Below are 22,923 nucleotides of genomic sequence, written 5' to 3' on the forward strand. Positions count from 1 at the left end.
GCTGCGGCCCCTCCGGCGGGCAGGTGCGCCCTAAGCCCGGCGGCGGGAGCTCGGCAAGGGCCGGTCCTGCGCTCGGCCCCCGGCACCGCTCCCGCCTGCACCGACCCTTGCCCTGCTAGCCACAGAGCGGCCCCTTCGCCGCCGGGGCGTGAGGGAACGCGAAGCCAAACCCGCCGGTCACAGCCGGTCTGGGAGAATTCAGCTAAACGGAGCGTAGGGTGGGGGTGGGAAGAGCTCCCTCGCGGATGTCCCGCCAGGCCCGCCGCCCCCTCCCCGCGCCCGTCGCCGCTCACCGCCTTTATCCTTGCCGTACATGTGCCCGGCCACTTGGTGCGACAGCGGCACGCATCCGTTCAGCGCCCGCCGCCGGCCGCCCCCCGCCGCCGCGGGGCCCGGGGAGGCGCCGAGCACCGGCTGGGCCGCGGCCTCGGCCTCCTCCGTCTCGCCGCGCCCGCCGCCCGCGCAGCACCCGCGCCCGCCCTCGGGGCGCCCGCCGGCCGCGGGGGCTCCGTGGCCATGTCCCGGCGCTGGGGGCTGCCGGCGGCGGGGGGGGGGTGGCCGCGCTCTGCCGGCGGCGGCGGCGGCGGCTGCGGCCGGGCCTCAGCGGGCCCTGCGAACCAGGGCGCGGGCGGCGAGGGCCCGCGACTCCATCACCCCGCACCGCGCCGTCCGCCCACCCCGCGCTGGGGCTGGGGCAGCCACCGCCGCCGCCCCGCCCCGGGCGTGGCTCCGCCTCCGCCGCCCGGCCCGGCCCGGCCCGGCCCGCAGTGGGACCGCCGCTGTGCTGACGATGACGGTGGCCCTGGTGGCGCCGCGTGGGGCGCGGCCCCGGGAGGAGGCCTGGGCGGGCAGCGCCGGTTCAGCGGACGCTGGAGAAGGGAGCGGGGCCCGGCGCAACCGCCCGAGCGGCCCCGAGCCGCAGAGCGGCCAAGGAGCCCCAGCCGCGGGCACCCCGGCCCTGGCTCCCCGCGAGAGCCGGCAAAACCGAGCGGTGGCGGGCAGGGGGCGTTCCCTCCGCTGGTTCTCGGTAACCTGAAATACCCCCGAATCCTCCTAGTTTTTAAATAAATCTACCGTCACGCCGAGATTTGTTCAATTTCTTCTGCAGCAGATCGCAGTGACTGCAAGGGAGATCCAGGCGATGTGTGCAAACAGTATAAACCTTGACAGCTGACAGGGAGCCCTTAAAGCAGCCTAAACCAGAACCTTTCCACACTCTCTTTGTGCTGGTCGTGCATTATAGATGAGTGCACCTGGCCCAACACCAGATTAAACTGGATAACAGATTAATCTCTAAATTGAATTTTACCTCCCCATGGACAGGGGAAGGTGTGCATGGCCCTGCATTCACTCTCAGGACCCCAAAACTTGGCTAGGAGTCTTCATTAACACTTCACTAGGGCTCATATAATCTCTGTTTGGCAGCCTGTAATTAGTGCCTTTTCTTTTTGCTGTTTCTATCCCTTATAAAATGAGCAGATCTCTGTGAGTATTAAATCTGCACTTTCGCTATGATATCTGCCAGTATCAAGTTCTGTTTAGCAGTATTACGATAGGAACAGGAAAAAAAGGCCAGAGACAGGAAAATTAATTTTAGCAGATATAGGTTGTTTCCCCAGGTTTTATAAAATGGCCTGATGCACATTTGAGAATTGGCATTGACATCACAGAAACCTCGATATGATGAGCTTGGCTATTTCCCACCTCTTCCCCATCCCATAGCTGGGAGATGGGGAGATGTAGCAGGTGCTTGGGAGAAGAGATGGCAATTTAAGGGATTTATTGGGGAAATCAGAGTATCAAAGGAATAGGAAGATCACGGGGAAAATTAAAACTTGAAGAGTGAGAGAAAAGAGCAAAACATAAATCTGTTGAAACTGAGTTTCTTAGTTCATTGTTCATGGAACAGTTTGTTTTACACACTTAATTGGATAAGGTGGTGCAGACAGGGGTTACAACTCAGCAAGATCCTTCCTGAAGTAACAAGGCTGGGCAGAAAACATTTCTTCCTCCTGAATATCCCCTTCTCATCAGTCATTACTGTACAGCCCTAAAGAGTGGGAGCCAGATGGGTGCAAAAGTAAGCTCCTGTCTTCAGATACCCAATGATGAATTTTCCCAGGGGGGTGCTGGCACAGGAAATACCACAGACTGGCCAACTCTTGCACAAGAGATAGTGACGTGTACAGTGAAAAAATGCACAAGTGTGTGTGTTTGGCAGAAAGGAGGCTCCCAGTCTTGACAGCAGTAGCTGCAACAAGGTTTGGATGCCAACCTGAGCCTTGCAGAAAGGTATTTCCCTCTGCAAAGACATGAGGCACTTCAGTTAATCTGGATCTAAACACTGAGAGAAAAACAGAGACGGCATTTCAAAGCTGTCTAAGTGCCCATCTAACACTGCAATCTGCCTCAAGTCAAAATTTCAGTGGAAGAAAGAATGGGATTAAAAGGCAAAAAACCCTCGAATTTAAAGATTATTCAAGCACCTAGTCCTCAGTGGAGCTGCTAGATACTCTTGCAGCTAACAGAAGTGTGCCTGGAGGGCATTAAAAGAAATACAAAAGCATGAGTAATTGGAATAAGTAAACACTGACTCTTTCCTTTTCCCTGACATTTGCTTTAGTCAGATTTATGCATACAGAAATCAAGTGACATGAGACTATGCTCCACTCACTCATTCCACCCTCACACTTCAGCACATGGAGTTCACTAATCTTTCTGGGAACTTCTCTTAAAATGAAACAAGTGAAACAGAGAGAATAGCAGAAATAGCAAATAATTCCTTTCTCCACAATGTGATCCTGTAAGAGATTGCACTGAAAACTGAACTAACCAGCAAAATTCCCAAGGAAACTTCTCATCTTCAGGCTGTGTGACTGCACTCCAAAGAGAAAGCAGAAGAGGCTGTAGAAGCAGAACAGCTTCTAAAGGAGGGGCATTTGTTTGAGAATCTCCTTCAATTCCCCTGACAAAATGCATTTGGCAAAATTATATTTAATTCTGGATTACTCTTTCCCACTGTTGCTGAAGATCAATCTTCCCTTGGTCAGTCTGATGACAATGTACAGACTAACAATGCCTAGAAAACACCAGGACTGCTTGTGCTGTGCGAGGATGTGTCACAGGCAGATTGCACAGCTGTCCCAAACAGAGTGAGAATTACAAAAGAATCCCCTTCTGCTGAAATAAAGGCCTTTTTCAAACACAAAAGCTAGTTAATAACTAACCACAAGATGCATAGTAGTTTAGAACAGGAAATGAGCTCCTGTTTAAGTGGAAGTGCAGGAGGACATTAGGTAAACAGAGGAGTGGGGCTGGGTCTTTGCCAAAATATGTCCTTTAGAAGTATGCTGACAGCCAACTCTGCTGGATTTTTCACTGTACCTTCACATGGTTCACAGTCACCTCTTCCATACCTCACCAAAAATACTGCTCTTTTGCCAGAGCAGTGCTTTCTGCAAGGTCTGTGTGAGAGACGTGGATCCTGCTGCCCACAGAGCCACTTCCTGCATCAGGCTGCTGCAAGTGTGTAGTTCTTGCCAGCCCAAGAGACTGCAACAGAGCCAGCCAGGACCAGACATGTGGGCCTGAGAGCAAATGTCCATCACCCAAACCAGGTATCTGCTGGACAGGCAGAAGCATCTGCAGTGGGGCTCCTGCAGGCAGGGAGGGCTGTCCCACTCACACAACACAAGGCAGACACCTTCGCGGCAGCAAGGAACTTGTAGCAGCACTGCAGCTCTTTTTTCTTGCCATTTCAAAGCAGAAGTGTTGCTGTATTGTGACCTCTTAAAATCACTCAGTGTGTTTAATCCTTTGTTAAATTCACAGAAGTTCTGTCCTGTCTTGTTAACTGAAGGAAAATCTAAACATACCCTTATCTGCTGCAGCTGTAAAATTCAAGGGTGCCATCCTGCTTTCTTTCCCAGCTATGGCCTTGTCACTTAGGCCTCATGAGTAATATTTTACCAGGCAAATGGATGCAAACTCTGTGACACTACTCTCCTCCCTGGCAACTGGTCCATTTGGGTTTTCTAGAATGAAAACAAAGGGATGCTGTCAAAAGCCAACCTACACTCTTTGTGATAATGTGGTACATTTAAAAAAAATACTGCAAGGTTCACTCATGGCAGTTGTGTATCTTCTGGATCACCTCTTCTACAATCAGAACTGCAGCTGTGAATATCAGGAGGTCTGTTCTGTATTGGAAAGATACAAGGACTATAAAAGTGAGAAGCTCATTTTAACAGTTCTTCTTCAGAATCCTTGGATTTTATTTTCTCCTTGGTTATCAATTAAGAAACCAAGCCAAGTATTTGAAGGAAAAGTTCATTTTTTAACTGAGAGTAGATTAAGGGCTGGGAGGCAAATGAAAGGACTGTGATGGTGGAGAGGAGGCAGCAGTGAGAGTGTGCTGAGACTGGTTTCATTCAACATCTTCATTCACAACCTGCAGAAAGGAGAGTGCACAAAATCTCCAGGTCTACAGGTATTCCTGACCTCCTTAGGGCAGTCAAATGTCATGCCAATGACAACATCTTGCAGGATCTCACAAAACTGAACAAAAGGCACACTGGTGGCATAGGAGTTTCAGTATAGATAAATGGTAACACATGTAGAGGAAAATAATCCAAATCAAAGCGCTTTGATGCTGATGATGGAACTGGTCATCATGGCCCAGGAAAGAGGCCTGAAGTTGCTGTTACGAGTTGCCGGAAATCGTCAACCCAGTGTGCATCTGCAGCCAAAAAAAGCCAACAAAACTTTGGGAAGCAGCAGGAAGAGTGTTGAGGGAAAGACAAAAGGTGTCATTTTTTTACTCTGTGTAGCCTCAGTATGACATATACTGAGTCCAACTTCCATGCCTGGTCTCTCAGAGAGAATAAGAATATACCATTAACTATCAGTGTGAAAGATTAAACCATGATTTGTGGAGAGCCTAAATAGCTGAAGCATGCTTTAGCTGCCTGCAGTCCCAGAAAACAGCAATGGCAGATGTGTGTGCTTTGACATCCCTAAGAAAGAAGCTGAGCTTCTACCTGAAACAGAAACTTCAGATCAAAGTCTTTGGTACCATCTCCTGATCTCATGGCTTACATGCAGATACAGATCCTCCTTTTGTCCTTCTAAGCAGGGATTTTTTCCCAAGCACAGTGTTGTATCACTCTCGGGGGTTGCTCAGGGTTTACAAATGTGTGATGGCATTTGGATTTTACCAGTCACATCCTAATGCTTTAGGATAAGCCCAGAACTTGATTTAAGGTGATTAACATGCCAAGTGGTTTATTTTAAATGCCTGTTTGTCTTGCACTAGAGGTGACTTAGATTGCCTCCACCTGCAGTAAAATTAAACACTTACTTATTGATTAAACCCACTGGCATTAAAAAAGTCTGTTCTATTAAATGGTATTCTCTGCCAAAATTTATTTGCAAAACAGCCACAACCCTTAAAAAGTAATTTAACCTGCACAGCTGTTAGAGCCAAGAATGAGACTGAAAGAACACACTGTTTGAAAAAGGCATCAAATTTGATAATTACTGCAGTGGAAGCCTGTGCTGGCCATTGTTTTGGTACCCGAATCTTGAGCAAGAGCCCTGGCAGTGAACAGACAGTGCATCTTGAACATGTCTTACCCATGTATGGTGATATTTTCCAGCTGTAGGAAAGTATTTGAGAAAAGCTATGCAGTGTGGCCTTATCATTCATTTTGCTGCCTGTTGCCAGCTAGCTTGACTGAACAGAACAAACATTGCAGTTACTCAGCAGACCCTTGGAATACACTGATTTTTGAATGCTTTACGCATTAAAGATGTCATCTCTGGGATGCTCAGGAAGCTTTTTTGCACTTTTTTTTTTTTTGGTGTACGTCTGCCACACATACAAAAACAGCAGAAGAAAATCATAGTCTGTGTGCCAAAAAAGGATGCAGAGCAGGGTGAATTAAGGGCAGTGCAATGTCAAATAGCAAAGAGGGATGGCTGGGTCTTCAGCTGGGAAAACCTAACATGAGACATGATCTATTTGTGCTTATGTGAGACCTGTGCAGCTTCTAAATATTGAAGGAAACAGAAGTTGCTTGAGAAGCCAGGTAAATCCCTTCTTACTTCTCCAGACTGCATATGGGGAAAGGTGGACTGCATCCTGCTTAGCTAGTCCTGTAAACTTACTGCGATTTTACTGACTTCTGGGGGCATACCACTAAATTCTATTTATTACAACTGCACATCTAATGAAACAGCTTACAAAGTGGGGTGTGGAGGAACAGGAGACTGCTAAAGCGACCCACTGCACTGCTGTGTGTTGTTTTCTGTCCAGTACTGCAGAATTTCACAAACAGTTGAGGAAGAAAAACCTCAGTAAGAGATGTCTGCTCAAACACATAACCCTTCAACTCTAAGAGGCATGGGTTTGGCTAAGAGAACCACCACTTTATACTTTTAATGCTTGGCTCTATTAGGGTATAGAATGAAATGCAACATACCATTGTGTCGTTTGATTTATCCCTTTTTGCTCCCATGTAGTACTGTTACATGATGATCAATCTTCTCTAGCTTATGCTCTCTTCCCATCCACATCTTTTTTCTTCCTTTTTCCCTTCTTCTCTTCATGGATTTGTTTGTTTGTTTTTATGTTATTTAGTTTTTATTCAGCTGCTCTCTGCATTAGCCTCAGCATTAGACAGCTTGGAAATCATCCTGCCAAGAAATGCACTGCACACCCCAGCAACAGAAAACAAGCATCAGAGAACTTCAAGCAGCAGGCCCAGGTACCCATTCTAAATTAATCATGGCTCTAGGAAAATTATTATGACAGTGCAAAACAAAGAAGCCACTCATCAATGCAGGAAAACCATGGCAGAAAAGCCTGGATACAGAGAGCAATTGGGGGAGCAGGTATCTGACACTGCTGGACTGAGTATGTGTCAGTGCAGATCTGTGTGAAATGTTCTGTCTGGGCTAAAACAGCAATGGAGAACACCAATAAACTCAGCTCCCTGCCAGTGGTGCTGGGCATCCTCTCTCTGCCCACAGGCAAGGGGGAGGTTGTGCTTGTCCACATAATCCAGTCAGGACTCAGCATGGGTTTTGTCAACCTTGAAGCTTCAGGAGTTGAAACAAAAGATTTAGTATGAGACTTCCATGTCCAGGGTGGCTAAGGAGAAGCCAGCTGACAAGGTTCCTCTGCAGAACCAATGTTTAGTTTCATGCCTACATTCTTATCCTTCCTGCTATTATAAAATGTTCTTCCGTTTCTTGGATGTCAGCAGCTGTGATACAACAGTGACTCATGTTTCCATGTCTTTAGTTGCATTACACTGAAAGGAAAATCCACCTCTTACTGCTGCACAGTGGCACAAGGTAAGTTTTACAGACCCCAACAGCACCAGAACAAGACCCAAACAGCATCAATACGGTAATTTTAGCAGGGAACTGGCAGTACAACTTCCGGACTCAAAGTCCAGAAGGCTCTGGTCATGAAACACTGCTTAGTTGCTAATATATTTATGGAGCACTTCCAGCTGCCTGGGCTCAGCCAGCCAGCACTGCTGGGTGTGGAGAAAGCCCCTAGACCAGCGCTCATGGAGACACCATTGCACAGTGTGTTGATTTGGCACAGACTGGTTTTCTGGTAGAGGGGAGTGGTTTCTGTGAGAAGCTGCTAGAAGCATTCACCATGTCCAACAGAGCCAATCTCTGATGGCTCTGAGGATGGAAATACTGCTGGCCCAGTTAGAGAGGTTGGTAATGCTTCTGTGATAACCTATTTAAAAAGAAAATCAAAACAGCACACAAGACAGTTTTTTTCCAGGGGTGGCGAGGCACCACCACCAGGGCTATCCCAGCTCAGTGTGCAATGTGCTGCAGCTGCTGCCACCCCCAGCCAGCCACGATGCAGGCAGAAGGGCAGGGATGGCAGAGGGGCAGGGATGGCAGGAGGAGGGCAGGGGTGGCAGTGGCCTCTCTTTCCCAGCCCTGCCTGACGAGAGGCACTGAACAGCCCCAGCGCCGGCACTGCCCGCTCAGCGCTGTGGGGCCAACAGCAGAAACATAGCAAGCGACTGTCCGGCACGGAACCTAGACAAGATCAACCTCTCAGTGCTGTGGGATCTTGCAAGAATGTTTGAATTGGTGGAACTCGTTGGCAATAGTACAGGCAAAAGTTTTTCTTCTAGTCAGAGAAGAGGAGGAAGTGAGGACATGTGAGGGAGATAGCATGGCAGCACCAAGGTCAGTGGAAAAAGGGGGAGGAGGTGCTCCAAGCACCAGAGCTGAGATTGCTCTGCAGGCCATGGTGAGGACTGTGGTGAGGCAGCTGTCTCCCTGCAGTCCATGAAGTCCATGGGGGATGCAGAGATCCACTCACAGCCTGTGGGAGAAGTGCTCACACTCACAGAGGTGGATGCCAGAGAAAGCTGTGATCTAGTGGGAGACCTGAATGGAGAGAGAGGGCTTCTGCTTCCAAAGATTGAGGGCCCTTGCTTCCCAACTAGAGCAGCCTATTCTTAGAGGACTGCACCCCATGGACAAGTGACCCACACCACAGCAGTTTTGGGATGACTGTTTGCCCATGGGATGGACTCATGTGGTAGCAGTTTTGGCAAGACTGCTGCTCATGAGATTAGAGCCATGCTAGAGAAATTCACAGAGAACTGTCTCACATGGGAGGCACCCCACAGAACAGCAGAGGAAATGCTCCTCTCCCTGAGCAAACAGAAGATGATGTCCAGTGACAAACTGACCAAAACTCTCACACCCTGTCTCCCTCTACTGTCAGTGGGAAGGAGGGAGGGGCTGGGGAAAAAAAAAAAAGGTGTTTTAAAGGCTTATTTTACTTCTCATTATTTACTTCCTCCTCTGACTCTGTTAATCATAAATTTACTTTATACCTTTAAATTTCAACCTGTTTTTCCCTTAGACTCTTTTCTCCCAGTTGTCATCTCAACTCATGAGCCCTTCATTAATTTTTTTTCCCTCCCCTCTGCCCAGCTGAGAGCAAGAGAGGGTGAGTGAATGGCTTTTGTGGATGCCTGGCATTTGGCCGGGGTCAAACTACAACACGTGGCCTCTGTTTCCATCCAGCGGAGCTGCAGTGCTGGCTTATGGCTCCACTGCCCCCTCAGCCTGCAGACTGAGAGTGCTCCAGTGAAACCTGCAGGAAATACCTGTAACTGATAGCCTCCCTCCTTCAAGGATCCTGACTGCAGAAGCACTCAAATACCTGACATTCACACTACTTCAATGAGTCACACTCAATTACTCAAGAATCAGTACTTTAATTGCCTGACCTTCCCAACAAACACTTGCAAGCTGAAAATAACGAGGAGCAGAAATAGTTTCACCCTGCAGCAGGGATTTTTCTCTGCTTTAATTTTTGAAGGATTTCTATTAGGAGTTTCAATCTGAGGTCAAAATTGCACATTTGAATCATGTGGTTAAATTTATGGTTAAAACTGGTAGAAATGTAACCAATGCACTTCATACTCTAGAGATTATTTGAGGAAAGCACTAAACAACAAGACTTAGGAAAACACTGGAACAGTCAAGCACTCTGGCCATTAGAATGCAGTGCCTATTATGGTACCTTAGTACCTATTATGGTACTAAGAGAAAAAATGAAGTGTTCTCTGTGATGCTCACTGAGACTGCTTGGTTAAGTCTGTTTCCTCAAATCCAAGACTCTCTTCTCATCATCACGTTTGAACAGCTTGCATAAATAAGGTACAGTACAGGAATTGTATGTGCCTCTAATTAAGATCTGAACACTCAAACCAACATTTAGAAATGCAACACGTCTCCAAAACAAGTCACCAGGATGTAAATCAACAGAGACTCAGCTTCTCAGGAATAAAAACTTCCCACAGGGCCCACTTCCCTGACGCCCAAACTCCCGGAAATATTTTATTGGCAAACTCCACAAAATAGTTTTATGACTCAGGAGACTTATCTGAAACCTCAGGACTTCATTTCTCAGACCATTAACACTGAATTTCTATTCCTTCAGGAGCAGCCAGGCTTTGATGTTGACAGGAAAAGGAGTCTCAGAAGGAAAATCCACTCCACACACAGGTTCATGACTACAGCAGCACTGTACAGCTCTACTAAAAGAAAGAGCATAGCCATGAGAACACAGACTTTACAACCTTGAGATTAAGATGAGCTCAAATGTATATTTGACAAAAATACAGAAATATCCACTGTCATATTCTAATAATACAGAAGTTACTTTGCTTTGGATAAAATGTATTTGATAATTTAAGGTTAAAACAACTTTCCATATGCATCAGTACTCAGCAAAGTAAAAAATATCAAGTCTTTACACTCAGACAGAAAAGACAAACTAACATGTTTTACTGCAACTTCTTTCAGGTCAAGAGGTCTCTTGGACAGTAGTGCTCTTACTCTGACACTCCACCTTTCTCTACCTGTGCCTCCTTCTTTACATTCTGGGACTTCTGCCCAAATCCAGACCAGTTGGCCAAGACCTCAGCCTCTGAAAGCCTCACACAGAGACTATGCAAAACATCTTCAGTTTTAACAAGCTGTACCAACCTTAAAAAAATAAAACAACCAGAACTCTCCTGCCCTGATCATCGGAAGAATCCTTAAGGGTCCAGGATAAAATGTCAGCTTCCTAACAAGGCCTTTCATGTAGCCCTGAGGTAGTGTCTGTCCGAGGACATTCAGAGCTCAATCTTATGCAGGCCACAGTTACACTCATGGACTGGGCAGTACAAAACTGCCCCCTGCTGCCCCACTCTTTGGGTTTTGCTTTGTACTTACATGCATGTTAACAAATCAAAGCTATTTAAGGAAACCAACGTGACAGCCACTAATGCAACCATGCCAAACAAGACAAGTGCCATGGGTAAGGAGGGTAAGAGCTCTCTCTGTCTCATCCTTCCCTCCCTTCTTGTTTCTATCTGTTTTCAAAGCCTTTCTTCATCCATGCCAGGGTTTTTTGGTAAAATCAGCTGAACCACATTAGCAGCCCAGGGAGGCAGGAGTTAAGACACATAGAGCCTAAGGCCACATATTAAGAAAGGTATGCCTCCTCCCTTCTCAGTGGGAAAAGCTTTCCAGAACCAGCCAGTGCAATGGTGAAGCAGATAGTGATGACAGGTGGGGGGGTTTTAGTTTTTATTTTAGCTTCTGGAATTAATCAGCATAGCCACCCCACAGAAGCATCCTGTGGTCTGGGGAAGTTGGCTTCACTGAAAGAATGCAAGTGAAAGTAAGGCTTTCTCTAACAGCAATAAAAACCCTGCCACCTCCCCTGCCCATCACTCCTGGAGCACTTTGTGTCATTTCATTCACCTATTAAGAAATCTCTAGAGACTATTTCCCTAATCCTACTCTAAATACAGGTCTGCAGTTTGGATAGTGTTTTCTTGATACCAAATAGAAGTAGGGTCAAGTTTCAATGCTGCTGTAAAATCAAAGGTAAAGTTGCCCTCTAGCCCCATCTTTCAGCCTTTACTGTTGTCTGTTCATAGCTAGCAATTTGAATTTGTTCCTTTACAGAAGCCATACAGCACTGTAGCGTAACAGGACAAATGTGACAACTGCAGAAAATGCAGCACAATTAGAGATTATGATGGCACTGTGATTTCTTCCCTGCCACTGCCTTTTACATGGATATCTATCTACCTCTGAACCTCTCCAGGATTTTATTATCTATCTTTCGATATACATGTATTTGAAAATAATTTAATACCTATTTCCTGATGAAGTACATTCTGTGTCTCATTTTAGTTTCACACTAGTGAGAGGGTACACACATTTTACAGGACAAAAATTTTAAAACATGACTACTTAGTAAATTATGCATTGTAGTGATTGAAAGACAACAAGTACCAGAGAAAATATACATGCTGAAGCCTGATGTATATACTAAATGGGAAGTCTTCAGTGATATGACAAAGAATTTGTGGATTTCCCCCAATTACAAGAGAACAGAGGATTTGTCAGACATTGATTCTGGAGCTTCTACTGTCCACTCTACGCCTCCTTCCTCTTGATGATCAGAGGCCCAACGTTGTCGCCAGTTTCCTCGTTGTGCTTTGTGTGAGAGCCATCACACAGTGGGAACTGAAAAAAGAAAGAATAAACACATCTAAAGGACATCCACAGTTAGAACTGAGAACCTAGGCTGAAAGTTTATTAGACATCTTCTCATTAAATCCACTGAAACCACAGACCACAACTTTTATGCCAGCATCTCAGGTCTCCCTGAGTTTTGGCTGAATGCTAGCTTTATCCTTATTAGTGTAGAGCAGACAAGAGGCTTGCTCTCAAACAGCAGCCATCAAACTCCACTCTTTGGTGTTCCTGCCTCAGGTGAGCAGGAGAAAACTACAGCCTGAGCAGACCTTCAGCTGTGACCTACCTGGAGTATCTTACTCTCAACCTTGCCCCACACCTCCTCAGTGCTGCCTTTAAGAGCCACATCAGTTGAAAGTAATTTAAAGAAATATTTGTTCCATTAAAAAACCCCAAACAAACCCCACCCTAGAACAGGCTGGTCAGAGCAAGAATTACAGGGACTCCTTTAGACAGCCCTAACTGCCCAGATCCCAGAGAAGTGATAACTACTGCTCCCGGGAAGCTCTTAGCACATGGAAGAGTTGAAAGACATTCTGAGGCAGTAAGAGTGAGGTTGGATCCCATCACTTCTCAAGGATGCATTTTCAGGACTACACCCGCTCTGCACAGGAAACTGGAGATCATCACAGAAATCACACACTGGTATTTTGCATGCAGTTACAATTTTGTTTGCTTAGAAGTAATGGGGTTGAAAGTTGGGCATTACTCAGCTGTTGCCTCTGCAACAGGACTGTTCTCCTGCAGTACCATCAGTGAGTGAGACTCAATGTTCCACTGAGCTCAATGTTCCTGCTTCAGTCACAGCCTTTGAAAAACATTAATACCCTACCACCCATGCTTCATTAGAATAAAAGATTTCAAAGTACTGCTAAAAACCAACACAGTGAAACAATATACAGAGCTTTAAAAATAACACCACCTTGTCTGGAGGATAGTATTGGGAGGGAAGGAGAGAGATGAGGTGTAGGGGTTTCTTCCGGCTTTTCACAGTAATGAAATGTCAAAACCCAGGCTAAAAATGGCATGCAATATTTCTGAATAAAGAAACCTGAAATTCAGAGAATGCTCATATAAGCTGATTCATGGAGAAACCTTCTCATCCCATCAGTCATTTGTGACTCAATGAATAAGTAGCGACAGACACTTGGACAAAATCTCAGCAAACAGCAATGTATGTTACTGGGACATTGACCACATTTCAACAGATGTTCCTGGGCCAGTTGTTTTCCCATTTAATATCACAATCCATTGGTCTTCACAGATGCAATGACACAGCTTCCATCAGACATTATCATCTCACAAGCTCCAAGGAGGCAGCCCAAAGTCCAGCTACAACATCACCACTTCAGGTTTTCAAGCAACAAAAAAGGTGGGATTGCTAGGTTCAAATAGCATGCAGACATCTTTTACAGCTGCCAACAGTGACTGCTCTGCACTCATTCTGCTGGTCAGCTGCTCTCAGAACTCTGGCTGCCAGGGGCTGCTACACTGGACTTGAGCTTCTCAGGGACAAACACCAAACCAAACATCACTTTCCCAGAGCACCCACTTGGTCACCTCAAAGACCAGACACTGCAGAGAAGGATATTGGGCCTGACACAATGTGTTCATCCCTGATTAAAAATAAAGCAGGCTAGCAGCAATAGTGGTCACAGCTCAAACCCCAGGGGTGATCTGGACAGTTCAGCTGATTTCCCTTGACACTGAACATGTTTGGATTATCTATCACTATTTCTGCTGATACTCTGCAGCAGTATTCCTCAACCCACAACCTGGGGGCTAACACTTCTCTGGAAGACACAGAAGCTGCATGTCATTGTAAAAAGACAGCAAATTAAATTTCCCACTCCCCCAACTCACACCTAAAAATGAAGACAAGTAAGAAAACAAGTGTTCTAACCTTAATTTCAGTTTAAAAGACAAAACTCTTGTCTCTATGTTGCTAAGTTTGAGCACTGGGTTTTTCACTAAACTGGACAACTATGAAGTGCCTGCAGAGCACAACACTGAATAGAAAAGGGTCATTTAAAGAACCACCCATTTATTATTAACAGATAATTACATGCCAAGACAAACTTATTTCAATATACCATGTTTGGTTTTTTAAAACACATACATTACACAAAGACTTTGACCAGCAAAAAGCTTTTTAAGTACACTTTTTCAGAAAAAAAAAACCCAAACAGAAACAACTGCTCTTTTTTCAAGAGTTACTCTAAAATAGTCTGGTGTAGTCCAACTGCTTTGTTATTCCATATAGAGGAGCACCATGTGGGGCCAGCTGTAAGTGCATGCACACCATCAGTGCAACAGAAACATCCTGTGGCTCCTAATGCTACTGCTTCTACCAACAGCCTCATGCCACAGGTGAGCCTGAATCTCAGGAGAAGTGCACAGAGTGACACGAAAGGACATTTCTGCTAGCCTTGAGATGCACCTATTTAACAACAACATGACAGATACCTAATGCATTTGAAGTAACCGTAATTCCCTGCATTGAAAGCACACACATTCCACATTCTGACACCATCTAATTAAAAATTTAAACAGTTTGAGAACTGTGAAAGCCAGATAAGGCTAGCTGACAAGTTGCAACTATGACAAGCACGTAAGAATGATGTACTTTATTACTGTTTCACAATAACAAATATGAGAAGTACACAAACCCTATTAAAGGGTTTGCATGTTATGCAACTCATGCTGCAAGGTCAGCCCATGAAGGCAAGAGGAAGGCAACAAAACTGGAAACTACAGCCTTTCAGGTGGAACATGTTGACTAAAACACTTCCCATTAAACAGCAATAAAAGGAAACAAATACCTTCCAAAATTTCCACTGACCTCCTAAATGCCTTTACAAGACCTTTCAGATCAGAACTCTCAGAATATACTCATTATAGCCTCATCTACTTTGTTTTTAACTCAGTAGGGCAATTATGTTCCTAAACTGCCAATATCCCTTAAACATATCCAAAACATACTTCTTAAGGTTCTTATTTCACACCAAAAGAAGGGCAACATCAAACAACAGCAAACAATTGGCAGGAGCTGCAATGCAGCCAGCAGTATCAGACACTATCTTCCATTTCTGTTTAGAAGACTGAATAGGAAGGAGAAAGCACAAACACCAGGGCTCAAGTAGGGTTTTTTCAGTTCAGACTCCAGACAGAATAAAGAAGACAAGGGCACCTCCCCAAGACTTTCAGCATCAAATCACAATGCTGTTTAATCCTTAGCACAGTTACACTGTAAAACCCAATTCAGGTACGAATGTGTAAGCTCCTGAGATACCTGCAAGGTAATGAAGTCAGATCTGACAAGAGCAAGAACCCAAAGTTACAGCAGCTGGAAATTGCTGAGTTTGGCCTGATGAGACCAATGTCTAAGACTTGAGAATCTGAGTATTCACCTCCTGGGAGGAGAGAGAGCTGAATTTCAAGGCAGTTATCTGGCTCTGAAGGTCTGTATTATTTCAGACTTGATACACTGGCACCTCCTAAAAAAGCTTTTAAATGTGCACCAGTGGTAAATGGACAGGATTAACTATGCAATCTACTTTCTCTCATTACAGATCCCAGAACTACCTTTATAGATAAAGTATATACATCTCAGGTGTCACACACCCCTAAGATCAGATTTAAATCTGAGGTACTGTTATTGAGAGGCTTGGTTATCACTAGCTTAAGGCAACTGAAGCAACCCAACTTCACATGCAAGCAAGCTGGACCAATATTTAGGCCAGACTTTTAACTGCGCAAAAATAAAGCTTAAAGCATGCCACTGTGATTGCATGGCATACACCACGTACTACTAGCAAGTACTTTCTGACTAAGCTTCCAACTTTCTCCAAAAAGAGGTGTTTAAGATCCTCACAGACTGTGTTTCCTGAGCTCCTACTGCCAACAGGCCAATGGTTTTGGATAAGCCTCAGTATCAGCACAGGTAGTACTCAAAATGGCATCTGTCACTCATGATCATGCTCCAGACAGTTGCTCTCTTTTCAAGATATCTTCTTCAGAGCTACAGGAACATTTTGCCCACTATTAGCACTGATCTGCAGGCTTTACTCTGAGCCTCAGAACAAATGTGCATCATTCTATAGATGAGAATATTGCTACATCTCTGTGCAGAACCATTTAGGTGAAAAGAGCTTAGTTTGCTCTAAATAAAGCAGTTTTAAAATAGTTTAGCTGGAAGATTTAATAATTTATGAACAACACTGGACCCATTCCCTCTTCTCTTACCTTCTTAGACCTCCAACAACGACAGTACACAGCCTTGTCTCCCAGATCTTCCATATCAAAGGCATGGACTACTTTGGGGTTATCCTTCTGGATATTTGGATTCACCATTGCTTTGGAGGATTTGTCTTTACAAAGAAGTGCTTTGTAAGCTAGATATCCAAGAGCAGCTGCTCCAGCAGCTATGGAGACTGCAGCAACCCATTCAGCTAGAATAAAAGAAGAAAAAACAAGAGACTGTCAGGTTTTCACCACAACATTCTATTAAAACTACTCAGCAGTAAATGTTTTCATACTTGCAGCAACACCTCTTTACTCTCCAACAGATGTTTTTATTCTGTAGTAGTAATTCTCTACCTTGAAAGAGTATTTTCCTTTGACAATCATCTAGTCAAAATGCTCTTTTCTATTATCAGAGTTCTACTTCACCCAAATCCTTTCTACACAAGGGTGAGAATTAACCTGGCAGTGTTTTCATGGCTTGGTTTTGTTTTTAACTTTTCTACTTAGCAAACCCTGATATTACCATCAGTAGTACATTATTTCAAAGTTCAGCATATTAAACTAGGTGTAGCAGCAAAAAACCTGTGTTTGTTTCAGTTCCAAGAAAGTCACTAAAGAAGAACAGTCAGTGCTAACAACCCAAAACTAGGTTTCAATCCAAAAAAGGCATGGGCACTGAGTAGCTTTTAATAAAATCCATCTTGTAACTAAAAGAACTAAAACCAGTTGTTTGGCAATGGGGAAATTATTAAATATACTACCACCTGTAACAAAAGCCATCTTAAGATTAAATCCCTACCACAGTATAGAAGAAAGAACAAGGATCCAAAAAGATTATATTTAAGAATCATAGCACATGGTTATTTTAACTAGATTAAATCCTAATCTCTGCGAGACAACTTTCATTTAAAAAATCCTCTTACCACAACTCATCATCCTCAAATTTCCTCCCTTTATCGGGCAAATTTTTGAAGTCTGTCTTAGCACAGTGTCCATTCCTGCAAGAGGTTTTCCTACTTTTTTGTGGTTCTACTGTTTTCTCTCTGCTTCATGAAAATAAGCTGGACTTTGGCTCAAAGGTTCAGGTTGCAGCACCAGGTCCGGTTGTTTCCTCTCAGAGTAACAAGTGGCTGCTCTTTCTTTGCTTTCTATCCAGCACTCCTACATACGCATGTACTGCAAGTTCTGTTTACAGACAAATAAACAGGAATTTCACTTTTAGCACATTTACAGAACTTCATAAAATTAGAACTGTCTCCTCTCCTTCTATGTTTTAATTGGATTTGTAAGACGCCAAGTTAGATGGCACCTGTGGAGCAAGAGACATCAATATGCCCAAGTCTAGGAAGAAACAAAAAACTTTATTAGTTCTTGCTACTTTCCATGATCTGACTTGCTGTATTTCCACTGAGAGCTTGCACTAAAAATATCAAGGTTTTCTGTCCCTGTCCCATAGACTTTCCTAAAATCTATATCCAAGCTCTTTCCTCAGCTAAAACACTGACAGGTATCAAACTGATCCAGAGGTGTCTGGCTGCAGCAGTATGTGGAATTAGACAGGTCTGTACAGTGTCTGCAGCCCTGTCAGACCTGGGAAGGCAGGCACTCCTTTAGAGTCTTACTAAAGGAGTAAAAGATGCAGAGATGCTTCAGAGTTCATTTTCTTAGTAAATGACACAGAAGAGACCAACATACACTGAGACCTCCCATGCTAATGAATAACAAACCCTTCCTGTAACAGTAAGGTGACACTAAAATACAGAAAATCATCTTTAACATGGAAGAATTTAGGGCAGGCATGTTTCCCTGCTCCCCAACTCCTTAAAACAATAAGAGCCCCAGAGATCATGTTGTGAATGCTGTGTTTTGTATCCATCCAGTGAGTTCTCAACCTTTATTCCCCAGAATAATGCATTAACTTTGATAAAGAAGTGAGGAAATTAAAATTTAGAACGGATTCTATGAAAATCTGCTTTAATTTAGCACAACAGCCCAAATAATGAAAAGGACAACTACAGTTTAAATCCAAGACAGCAGCTCTCCCAAGGAAAACCACTGCAGCAGCCCTGCCCTGGGGTGTGGCTGGGAGGAGGAGCTCAGCAAGCTCAGGGGCCTGCTGGCTCTGACAACTTGGAGGTGACCCCAATGAAATGCCAAGTGCAGCTCCTGCAGCAAAAGCAGATCTAGGGCTGCTCATTGTGTGGCTTTCAGGGAAGTAGCAATTGCAAGGATTGCCCAAGCTGCTACCGGCGCACTGCCCAAGGTCCAAACCTGCACCTACACTTTCAGTAAGTGATCATGGCACAGGGGGACCATATACCTTGTGAAATCCAAGGGGAAAGAGTGACTTTAATGAAGACCACAGGCATCTCCTCTAACTGAAGCACCCTTTAAGGTACTGCACCTTAAAGAAGCTGATCTTTACTTGTACCTATCCAAAAGTCCAAGACAACTGAGCAAATAAGAAGAGGAAAAAAAATTGTAATATTTCCGTGACTCACTACAAGCAAGAGAAGTCTGTACCAAAATTCAGCAGCACATTCATGAGAGTTTTTCTGCACATCTGCAGCCAGCCCAGATCCCTCTGACATCCCTGGGGCCATCCCCATAACTGTGCACATCAGATCCAGCCCAGCAAGCAGAGATCACAAACTGAATTGCCATCTCATCTTGTAGTGATCCTGTGCCTCTTCTCCCAAGGGCCAGAGTCATCCTTCACACACACAGGCAAGTTGTATACATATCAATAGCTTATATGGATACATATCAACAGCTTCAGGTATTTTTCTTATAGTAGAGGAATGCTCTTATAGTAGAGGAATTTCTACTGTATTACTTTTTTCCAGGTAGTGGCTTCCCTGGAGCCACTTCACTTTTCCCCTTCTGGGATGGAAAATTATATCAACCAATAATGCGTTAAATCAAAACATTTAAAGCAGTCTTATTCTTTTCATTCCAGAATTGCCTTAATAAATATAATGAAAATTCAGAAGAATATTTTAATTTATTCAATAGACTCTCTGGTAAATCATCCTACAGGATTTCAGAGGCAGTAAGTTTTGTCTTGTTTAACACAGATCTGGAAAAACTGGAACACCCATTTAATCTTTCTAACGAAGTTAACCACAAAATACATGTGGAAGAAGAACACTTTTATTTTTAAATACTCTGAACTGTTTCAAAAGACCTCGGGTGCCAATTCAACAGTTTGCTGCCAAACTCCTAAGGTCATGCATGAGGCATCTCTTAACAGAGTGACACTGATGTGGAGTGTCAAGGGGTTTTTATTTCTTCTTAAAATAAAAAGCAGTAGGAACAACTTTTGAGTTATTATTAAAAGTTATTATTAAAGAACTCCCAATTCTGGTATAATACCAAACCAGAGTGTTACAAGACAAGACAAAACAGGTCTGTGTAACATGGCAGAAAAAAATTGGTTTTGCATTTTAAGCACTAAACAGTGGAAAAAATTTCAGATAAAACTCAAAAAAAATTAAAACACAAAGCAGAGAAGAGACAGCAAGAGAGATGGAAAGAAGGAAACAAATTCAAAGAATGGAGCCCCAGGAGAGAAGGCAGTGCACAGAAGTAAACAAAAAAATCACAGACAAGAGTGGCAATAAGACACTGACAGGGATTTATTCTCTTCTGTATTCGTTGGACATATCCTAATGAAAGAGATTTAGATCAAAGTTTCTCCTCTCTTCTTTCTCTAAACATCTCGAACATTGCTCTGGATGTTTCCAGATCTACGCTACAGAGGGAGTTTTTGGATCTGCTAGAGAGCTCTGAGACACTCCATTCACAGAAAACACATTAACCAACTGCACTGAGAAGTGGACTAAGAAAGTGAAGTGGTCTTGCCTCCACCACCATCCTTCTTAACAATCCAGATCAATTTACATTCTAGCAGCTATCAACAATATGGGGGAGAGCTACACCCTGACAAAGTTAGTCCAAGTTACCTCTGCTGCTTAGAAAATATTTGTTATTCAAAAGTCACAGAGTAATAACACCTGACATGAAAAACTGTATTTTATGTCTCCAGAAGTGCTTGTAACTTTCAAGCACTTTTGTCCTCATTTTGCTGCCAGTGAAGATACTATTATTGTGCAAGAGTTGTTCATGACAGTCCAGTAGTGCCACTGCCCACAATAAAAGCCAATGATGGAAAAACACATGATACTCACTTACTGAAGAGTCATCCAAGATAACTGGATACACAAAAAGCCTAACAGTAAAAGTCAAGCAGTCAAAGCCAACAAAATCACTTCTACCACTCCATAGCATCCACAAAAAAATGAGATTATGACTGGCACGTTCAATTTAACTGAAAATGTATGGTAAAGAGGCCACATGAGGGAAAAGATTGCTGGATTTCACCAATAAGCAGTAAAAGGCATGACACCATGATCAGATCTGTGGTTGGTGTGGGGTCACACCTGCAAACAAGCACACCTCTCAGACCAAAAGCATTAGCTGTGCTACTCACTGCCTTCCAAAGGGCACACATGCACAGAAGCAATTAAATCCCCTAACTGCTACCATGAATTAAATCTCACAAAAATACAGCAAGTTTCTGGGATCTAGTTATCAGTACAGAATAAATGATTTTCAGTACTCATCAGCCTGAGACACATGCCAGCTGGAGGAAGAACTGTAAGCTGCCAGTCACAAGGCACTGATCAAATTTAATCTCTTCAGAAATCACAAAAACCTAATGCTGTCTCCTCCCAAACAGAGGGCCCTACAGACTAATGCCATCAGCTGCACCTATGCTTTTGTCAGCTAATGAGAATATTTTCAGTTTGTTTAGGAGCATGTTCTTCTCCCATCTCCACAAAGATTTTCTGCTTAATTCCCAGTGTCTAGGAACTGTTCTAATTCTTGCAAGATTATAAATGACAGCAAGCTGCCGTTGGGAATACAACCTGGATGCAAGTTATTACCAAGTGATCCGCAGTGATTTGATTATTTTAATAAGCATAGCCTTCCACCGCTATAGCCCATTTTAGACCAACGTCTTTGCCACTATCCTCTGTATCAGCAGCTTCCACCCTCCCCCACCCCTCAAAAAAAAAAAAAAAAAAAAAAAAAACAAACGAACCATCTGCCCGCTAAATCAAGGACATAAACCATGAGCAGCTTTGCAAGTGGAAACCAGTCACGCACGTAAAGCTCATTTTTTAGAGAAAATTAGGTGATTAATCTTTCTAGTCTATTCTATCCTCCACCCGGCCCAACTCTTTCATCCTGTCTGGTTGTGCAACAGCATTCAAAACCCTCAACGCAATCTCAGGCGCGGTTCAGGTCAATCATTACACAGCGCAAATGTCACCGTTACCTCTACTGTACAGTAGCGGGCACTGAGAGCCAGACAAAACCTCTGACACTTACACGTTTTCACGAAATTTTCACTTAAACAGGTGGAACGACAAAAATAAACAGCGGTGTCTGAAACGGGCTGTCCTCACTACAGATAAAACCCGGCGGGCGGCCGAGCCCGCTGTGAGGGCCGGAGCACCCGCAAGGGCCCGGCGCGGAGCTCGGCGGCTCCGGGCCCTCACACGGCGGTGGGGTGGGACTGGGGGACCCCTCAGGCCGAGCCACCACAGCGCGTTCCCCCCTCGCTGACCGCAGCAGGCGTTTTATTGACCAGCGGATCCCAAGGCCGCTTCCAGACGCACCGCATCCCGCGGGCACGGCGGCGGGCAGCCCGCCATCTTGTCCCGGGGGTCCGACGGGGCACGGGGCGCCAGGCGCAGCCAGCCCCCGAGCGGCGCCCCCCATCCCATCCCGTCCCGCCCGGCCGCGGTTCCGGACCCGGGCCCCCGGCCCTGCCCCGCCCCTCCGCTCCGCTCACACCTCCAGCTCCCGGCCAGCCATACCCCGCACGGCGCAGTTCTGTCCCGGCCCCATCGCTCCTGCTGCCGCTCCGCGCCGCGCACGCGCCACTGCCCAAGATGGCCGCGGGGCCGCCCCTTAAAGGCCGCCCGGCGGGACGGGGGCCGGGGCGCAGGTGGAGGTGACGGGACGGCGCTGGGGACAGGAGGAGGGAGGAGCGGACCAGCGCTGTCACCGGCCTGGCGCCAGGCACAGGGCTCTCCGGGAGGCCTCTGCAGCTGTAAAATGGGTGTTTGGCACCGCTGTGCAGACACTGGCTCTTCTTGCTTCTGTTTGTGGTGCTGTCAGTACCCAACAGCTCTGCAAAACAGATCTGCTTAGGGCAGATCGCTGTATGAGCCCTCTCCTGTGTAGTTGTGGAAAGATGAAGCTGAAAAGTGATATCCACCGAGTGGATATCCAGCCTCAAACCTCATAAACTTGGGTATTGATGTGAGAATTACTATACAATAAAGAAGTATTATCCAAGTTCTATACCTGATTAAAGACTCGTTACTCTAGGAGCTCGTTTATGGTTGGACCTGATAGGAAAGATGTACACTTACATCTTTACAAAATACTTCCATGGGTGAAGGTATGGGTGTTAATGTCTCTGAAATGCGTCTTAATGTCTCTACCAACTTAAAGCCACAGGTTTGTTATACAGCCCAGACAGTCTCACTCTGAAACAAA

General features: G+C 45.0%; 2 protein-coding genes across 6 annotated transcripts in view; both read right to left on the bottom strand.

The window, feature by feature from the left end:
- Nucleotides 1-518, bottom strand: part of IPMK (inositol polyphosphate multikinase) — a 33,220-nt gene extending 32,702 nt beyond the window's left edge. The window contains 2 exon segments of the mRNA XM_030951190.1: nt 294-494; nt 497-518. Of these exon segments, the coding sequence (XP_030807050.1) occupies nt 294-494; nt 497-518 (223 nt within the window).
- An 8,737-nt stretch (nt 519-9,255) lies between these two features.
- CISD1 (CDGSH iron sulfur domain 1) lies at nt 9,256-22,342 on the bottom strand. 5 transcript variants are annotated; one of them, XM_030951334.1, is made up of 5 exons: nt 22,236-22,281; nt 17,271-17,532; nt 16,348-16,553; nt 11,973-12,090; nt 9,256-10,097 (listed from the first exon to the last, which is right to left on the bottom strand). In XM_030951334.1, exons 2-4 carry the CDS (start codon nt 17,341-17,343, stop codon nt 12,001-12,003), a joined length of 369 nt encoding a protein of 122 aa, XP_030807194.1. In that variant the 5' UTR covers nt 17,344-17,532; nt 22,236-22,281; the 3' UTR covers nt 9,256-10,097; nt 11,973-12,000. The 5 variants fall into 5 exon arrangements, 4 of the variants coding, with proteins under 4 accessions (XP_030807194.1, XP_030807195.1, XP_030807197.1 ...); XM_030951335.1 differs by having other exon boundaries at nt 9,256-10,100; XM_030951337.1 differs by lacking the exon at nt 17,271-17,532 and having other exon boundaries at nt 22,236-22,342.
- Nucleotides 22,343-22,923: the final 581 nt, after the last annotated feature.

This window comes from Camarhynchus parvulus, chromosome 6, assembly GCF_901933205.1.
Source record: "Camarhynchus parvulus chromosome 6, STF_HiC, whole genome shotgun sequence".
NCBI lineage: Eukaryota > Metazoa > Chordata > Aves > Passeriformes > Thraupidae > Camarhynchus > Camarhynchus parvulus.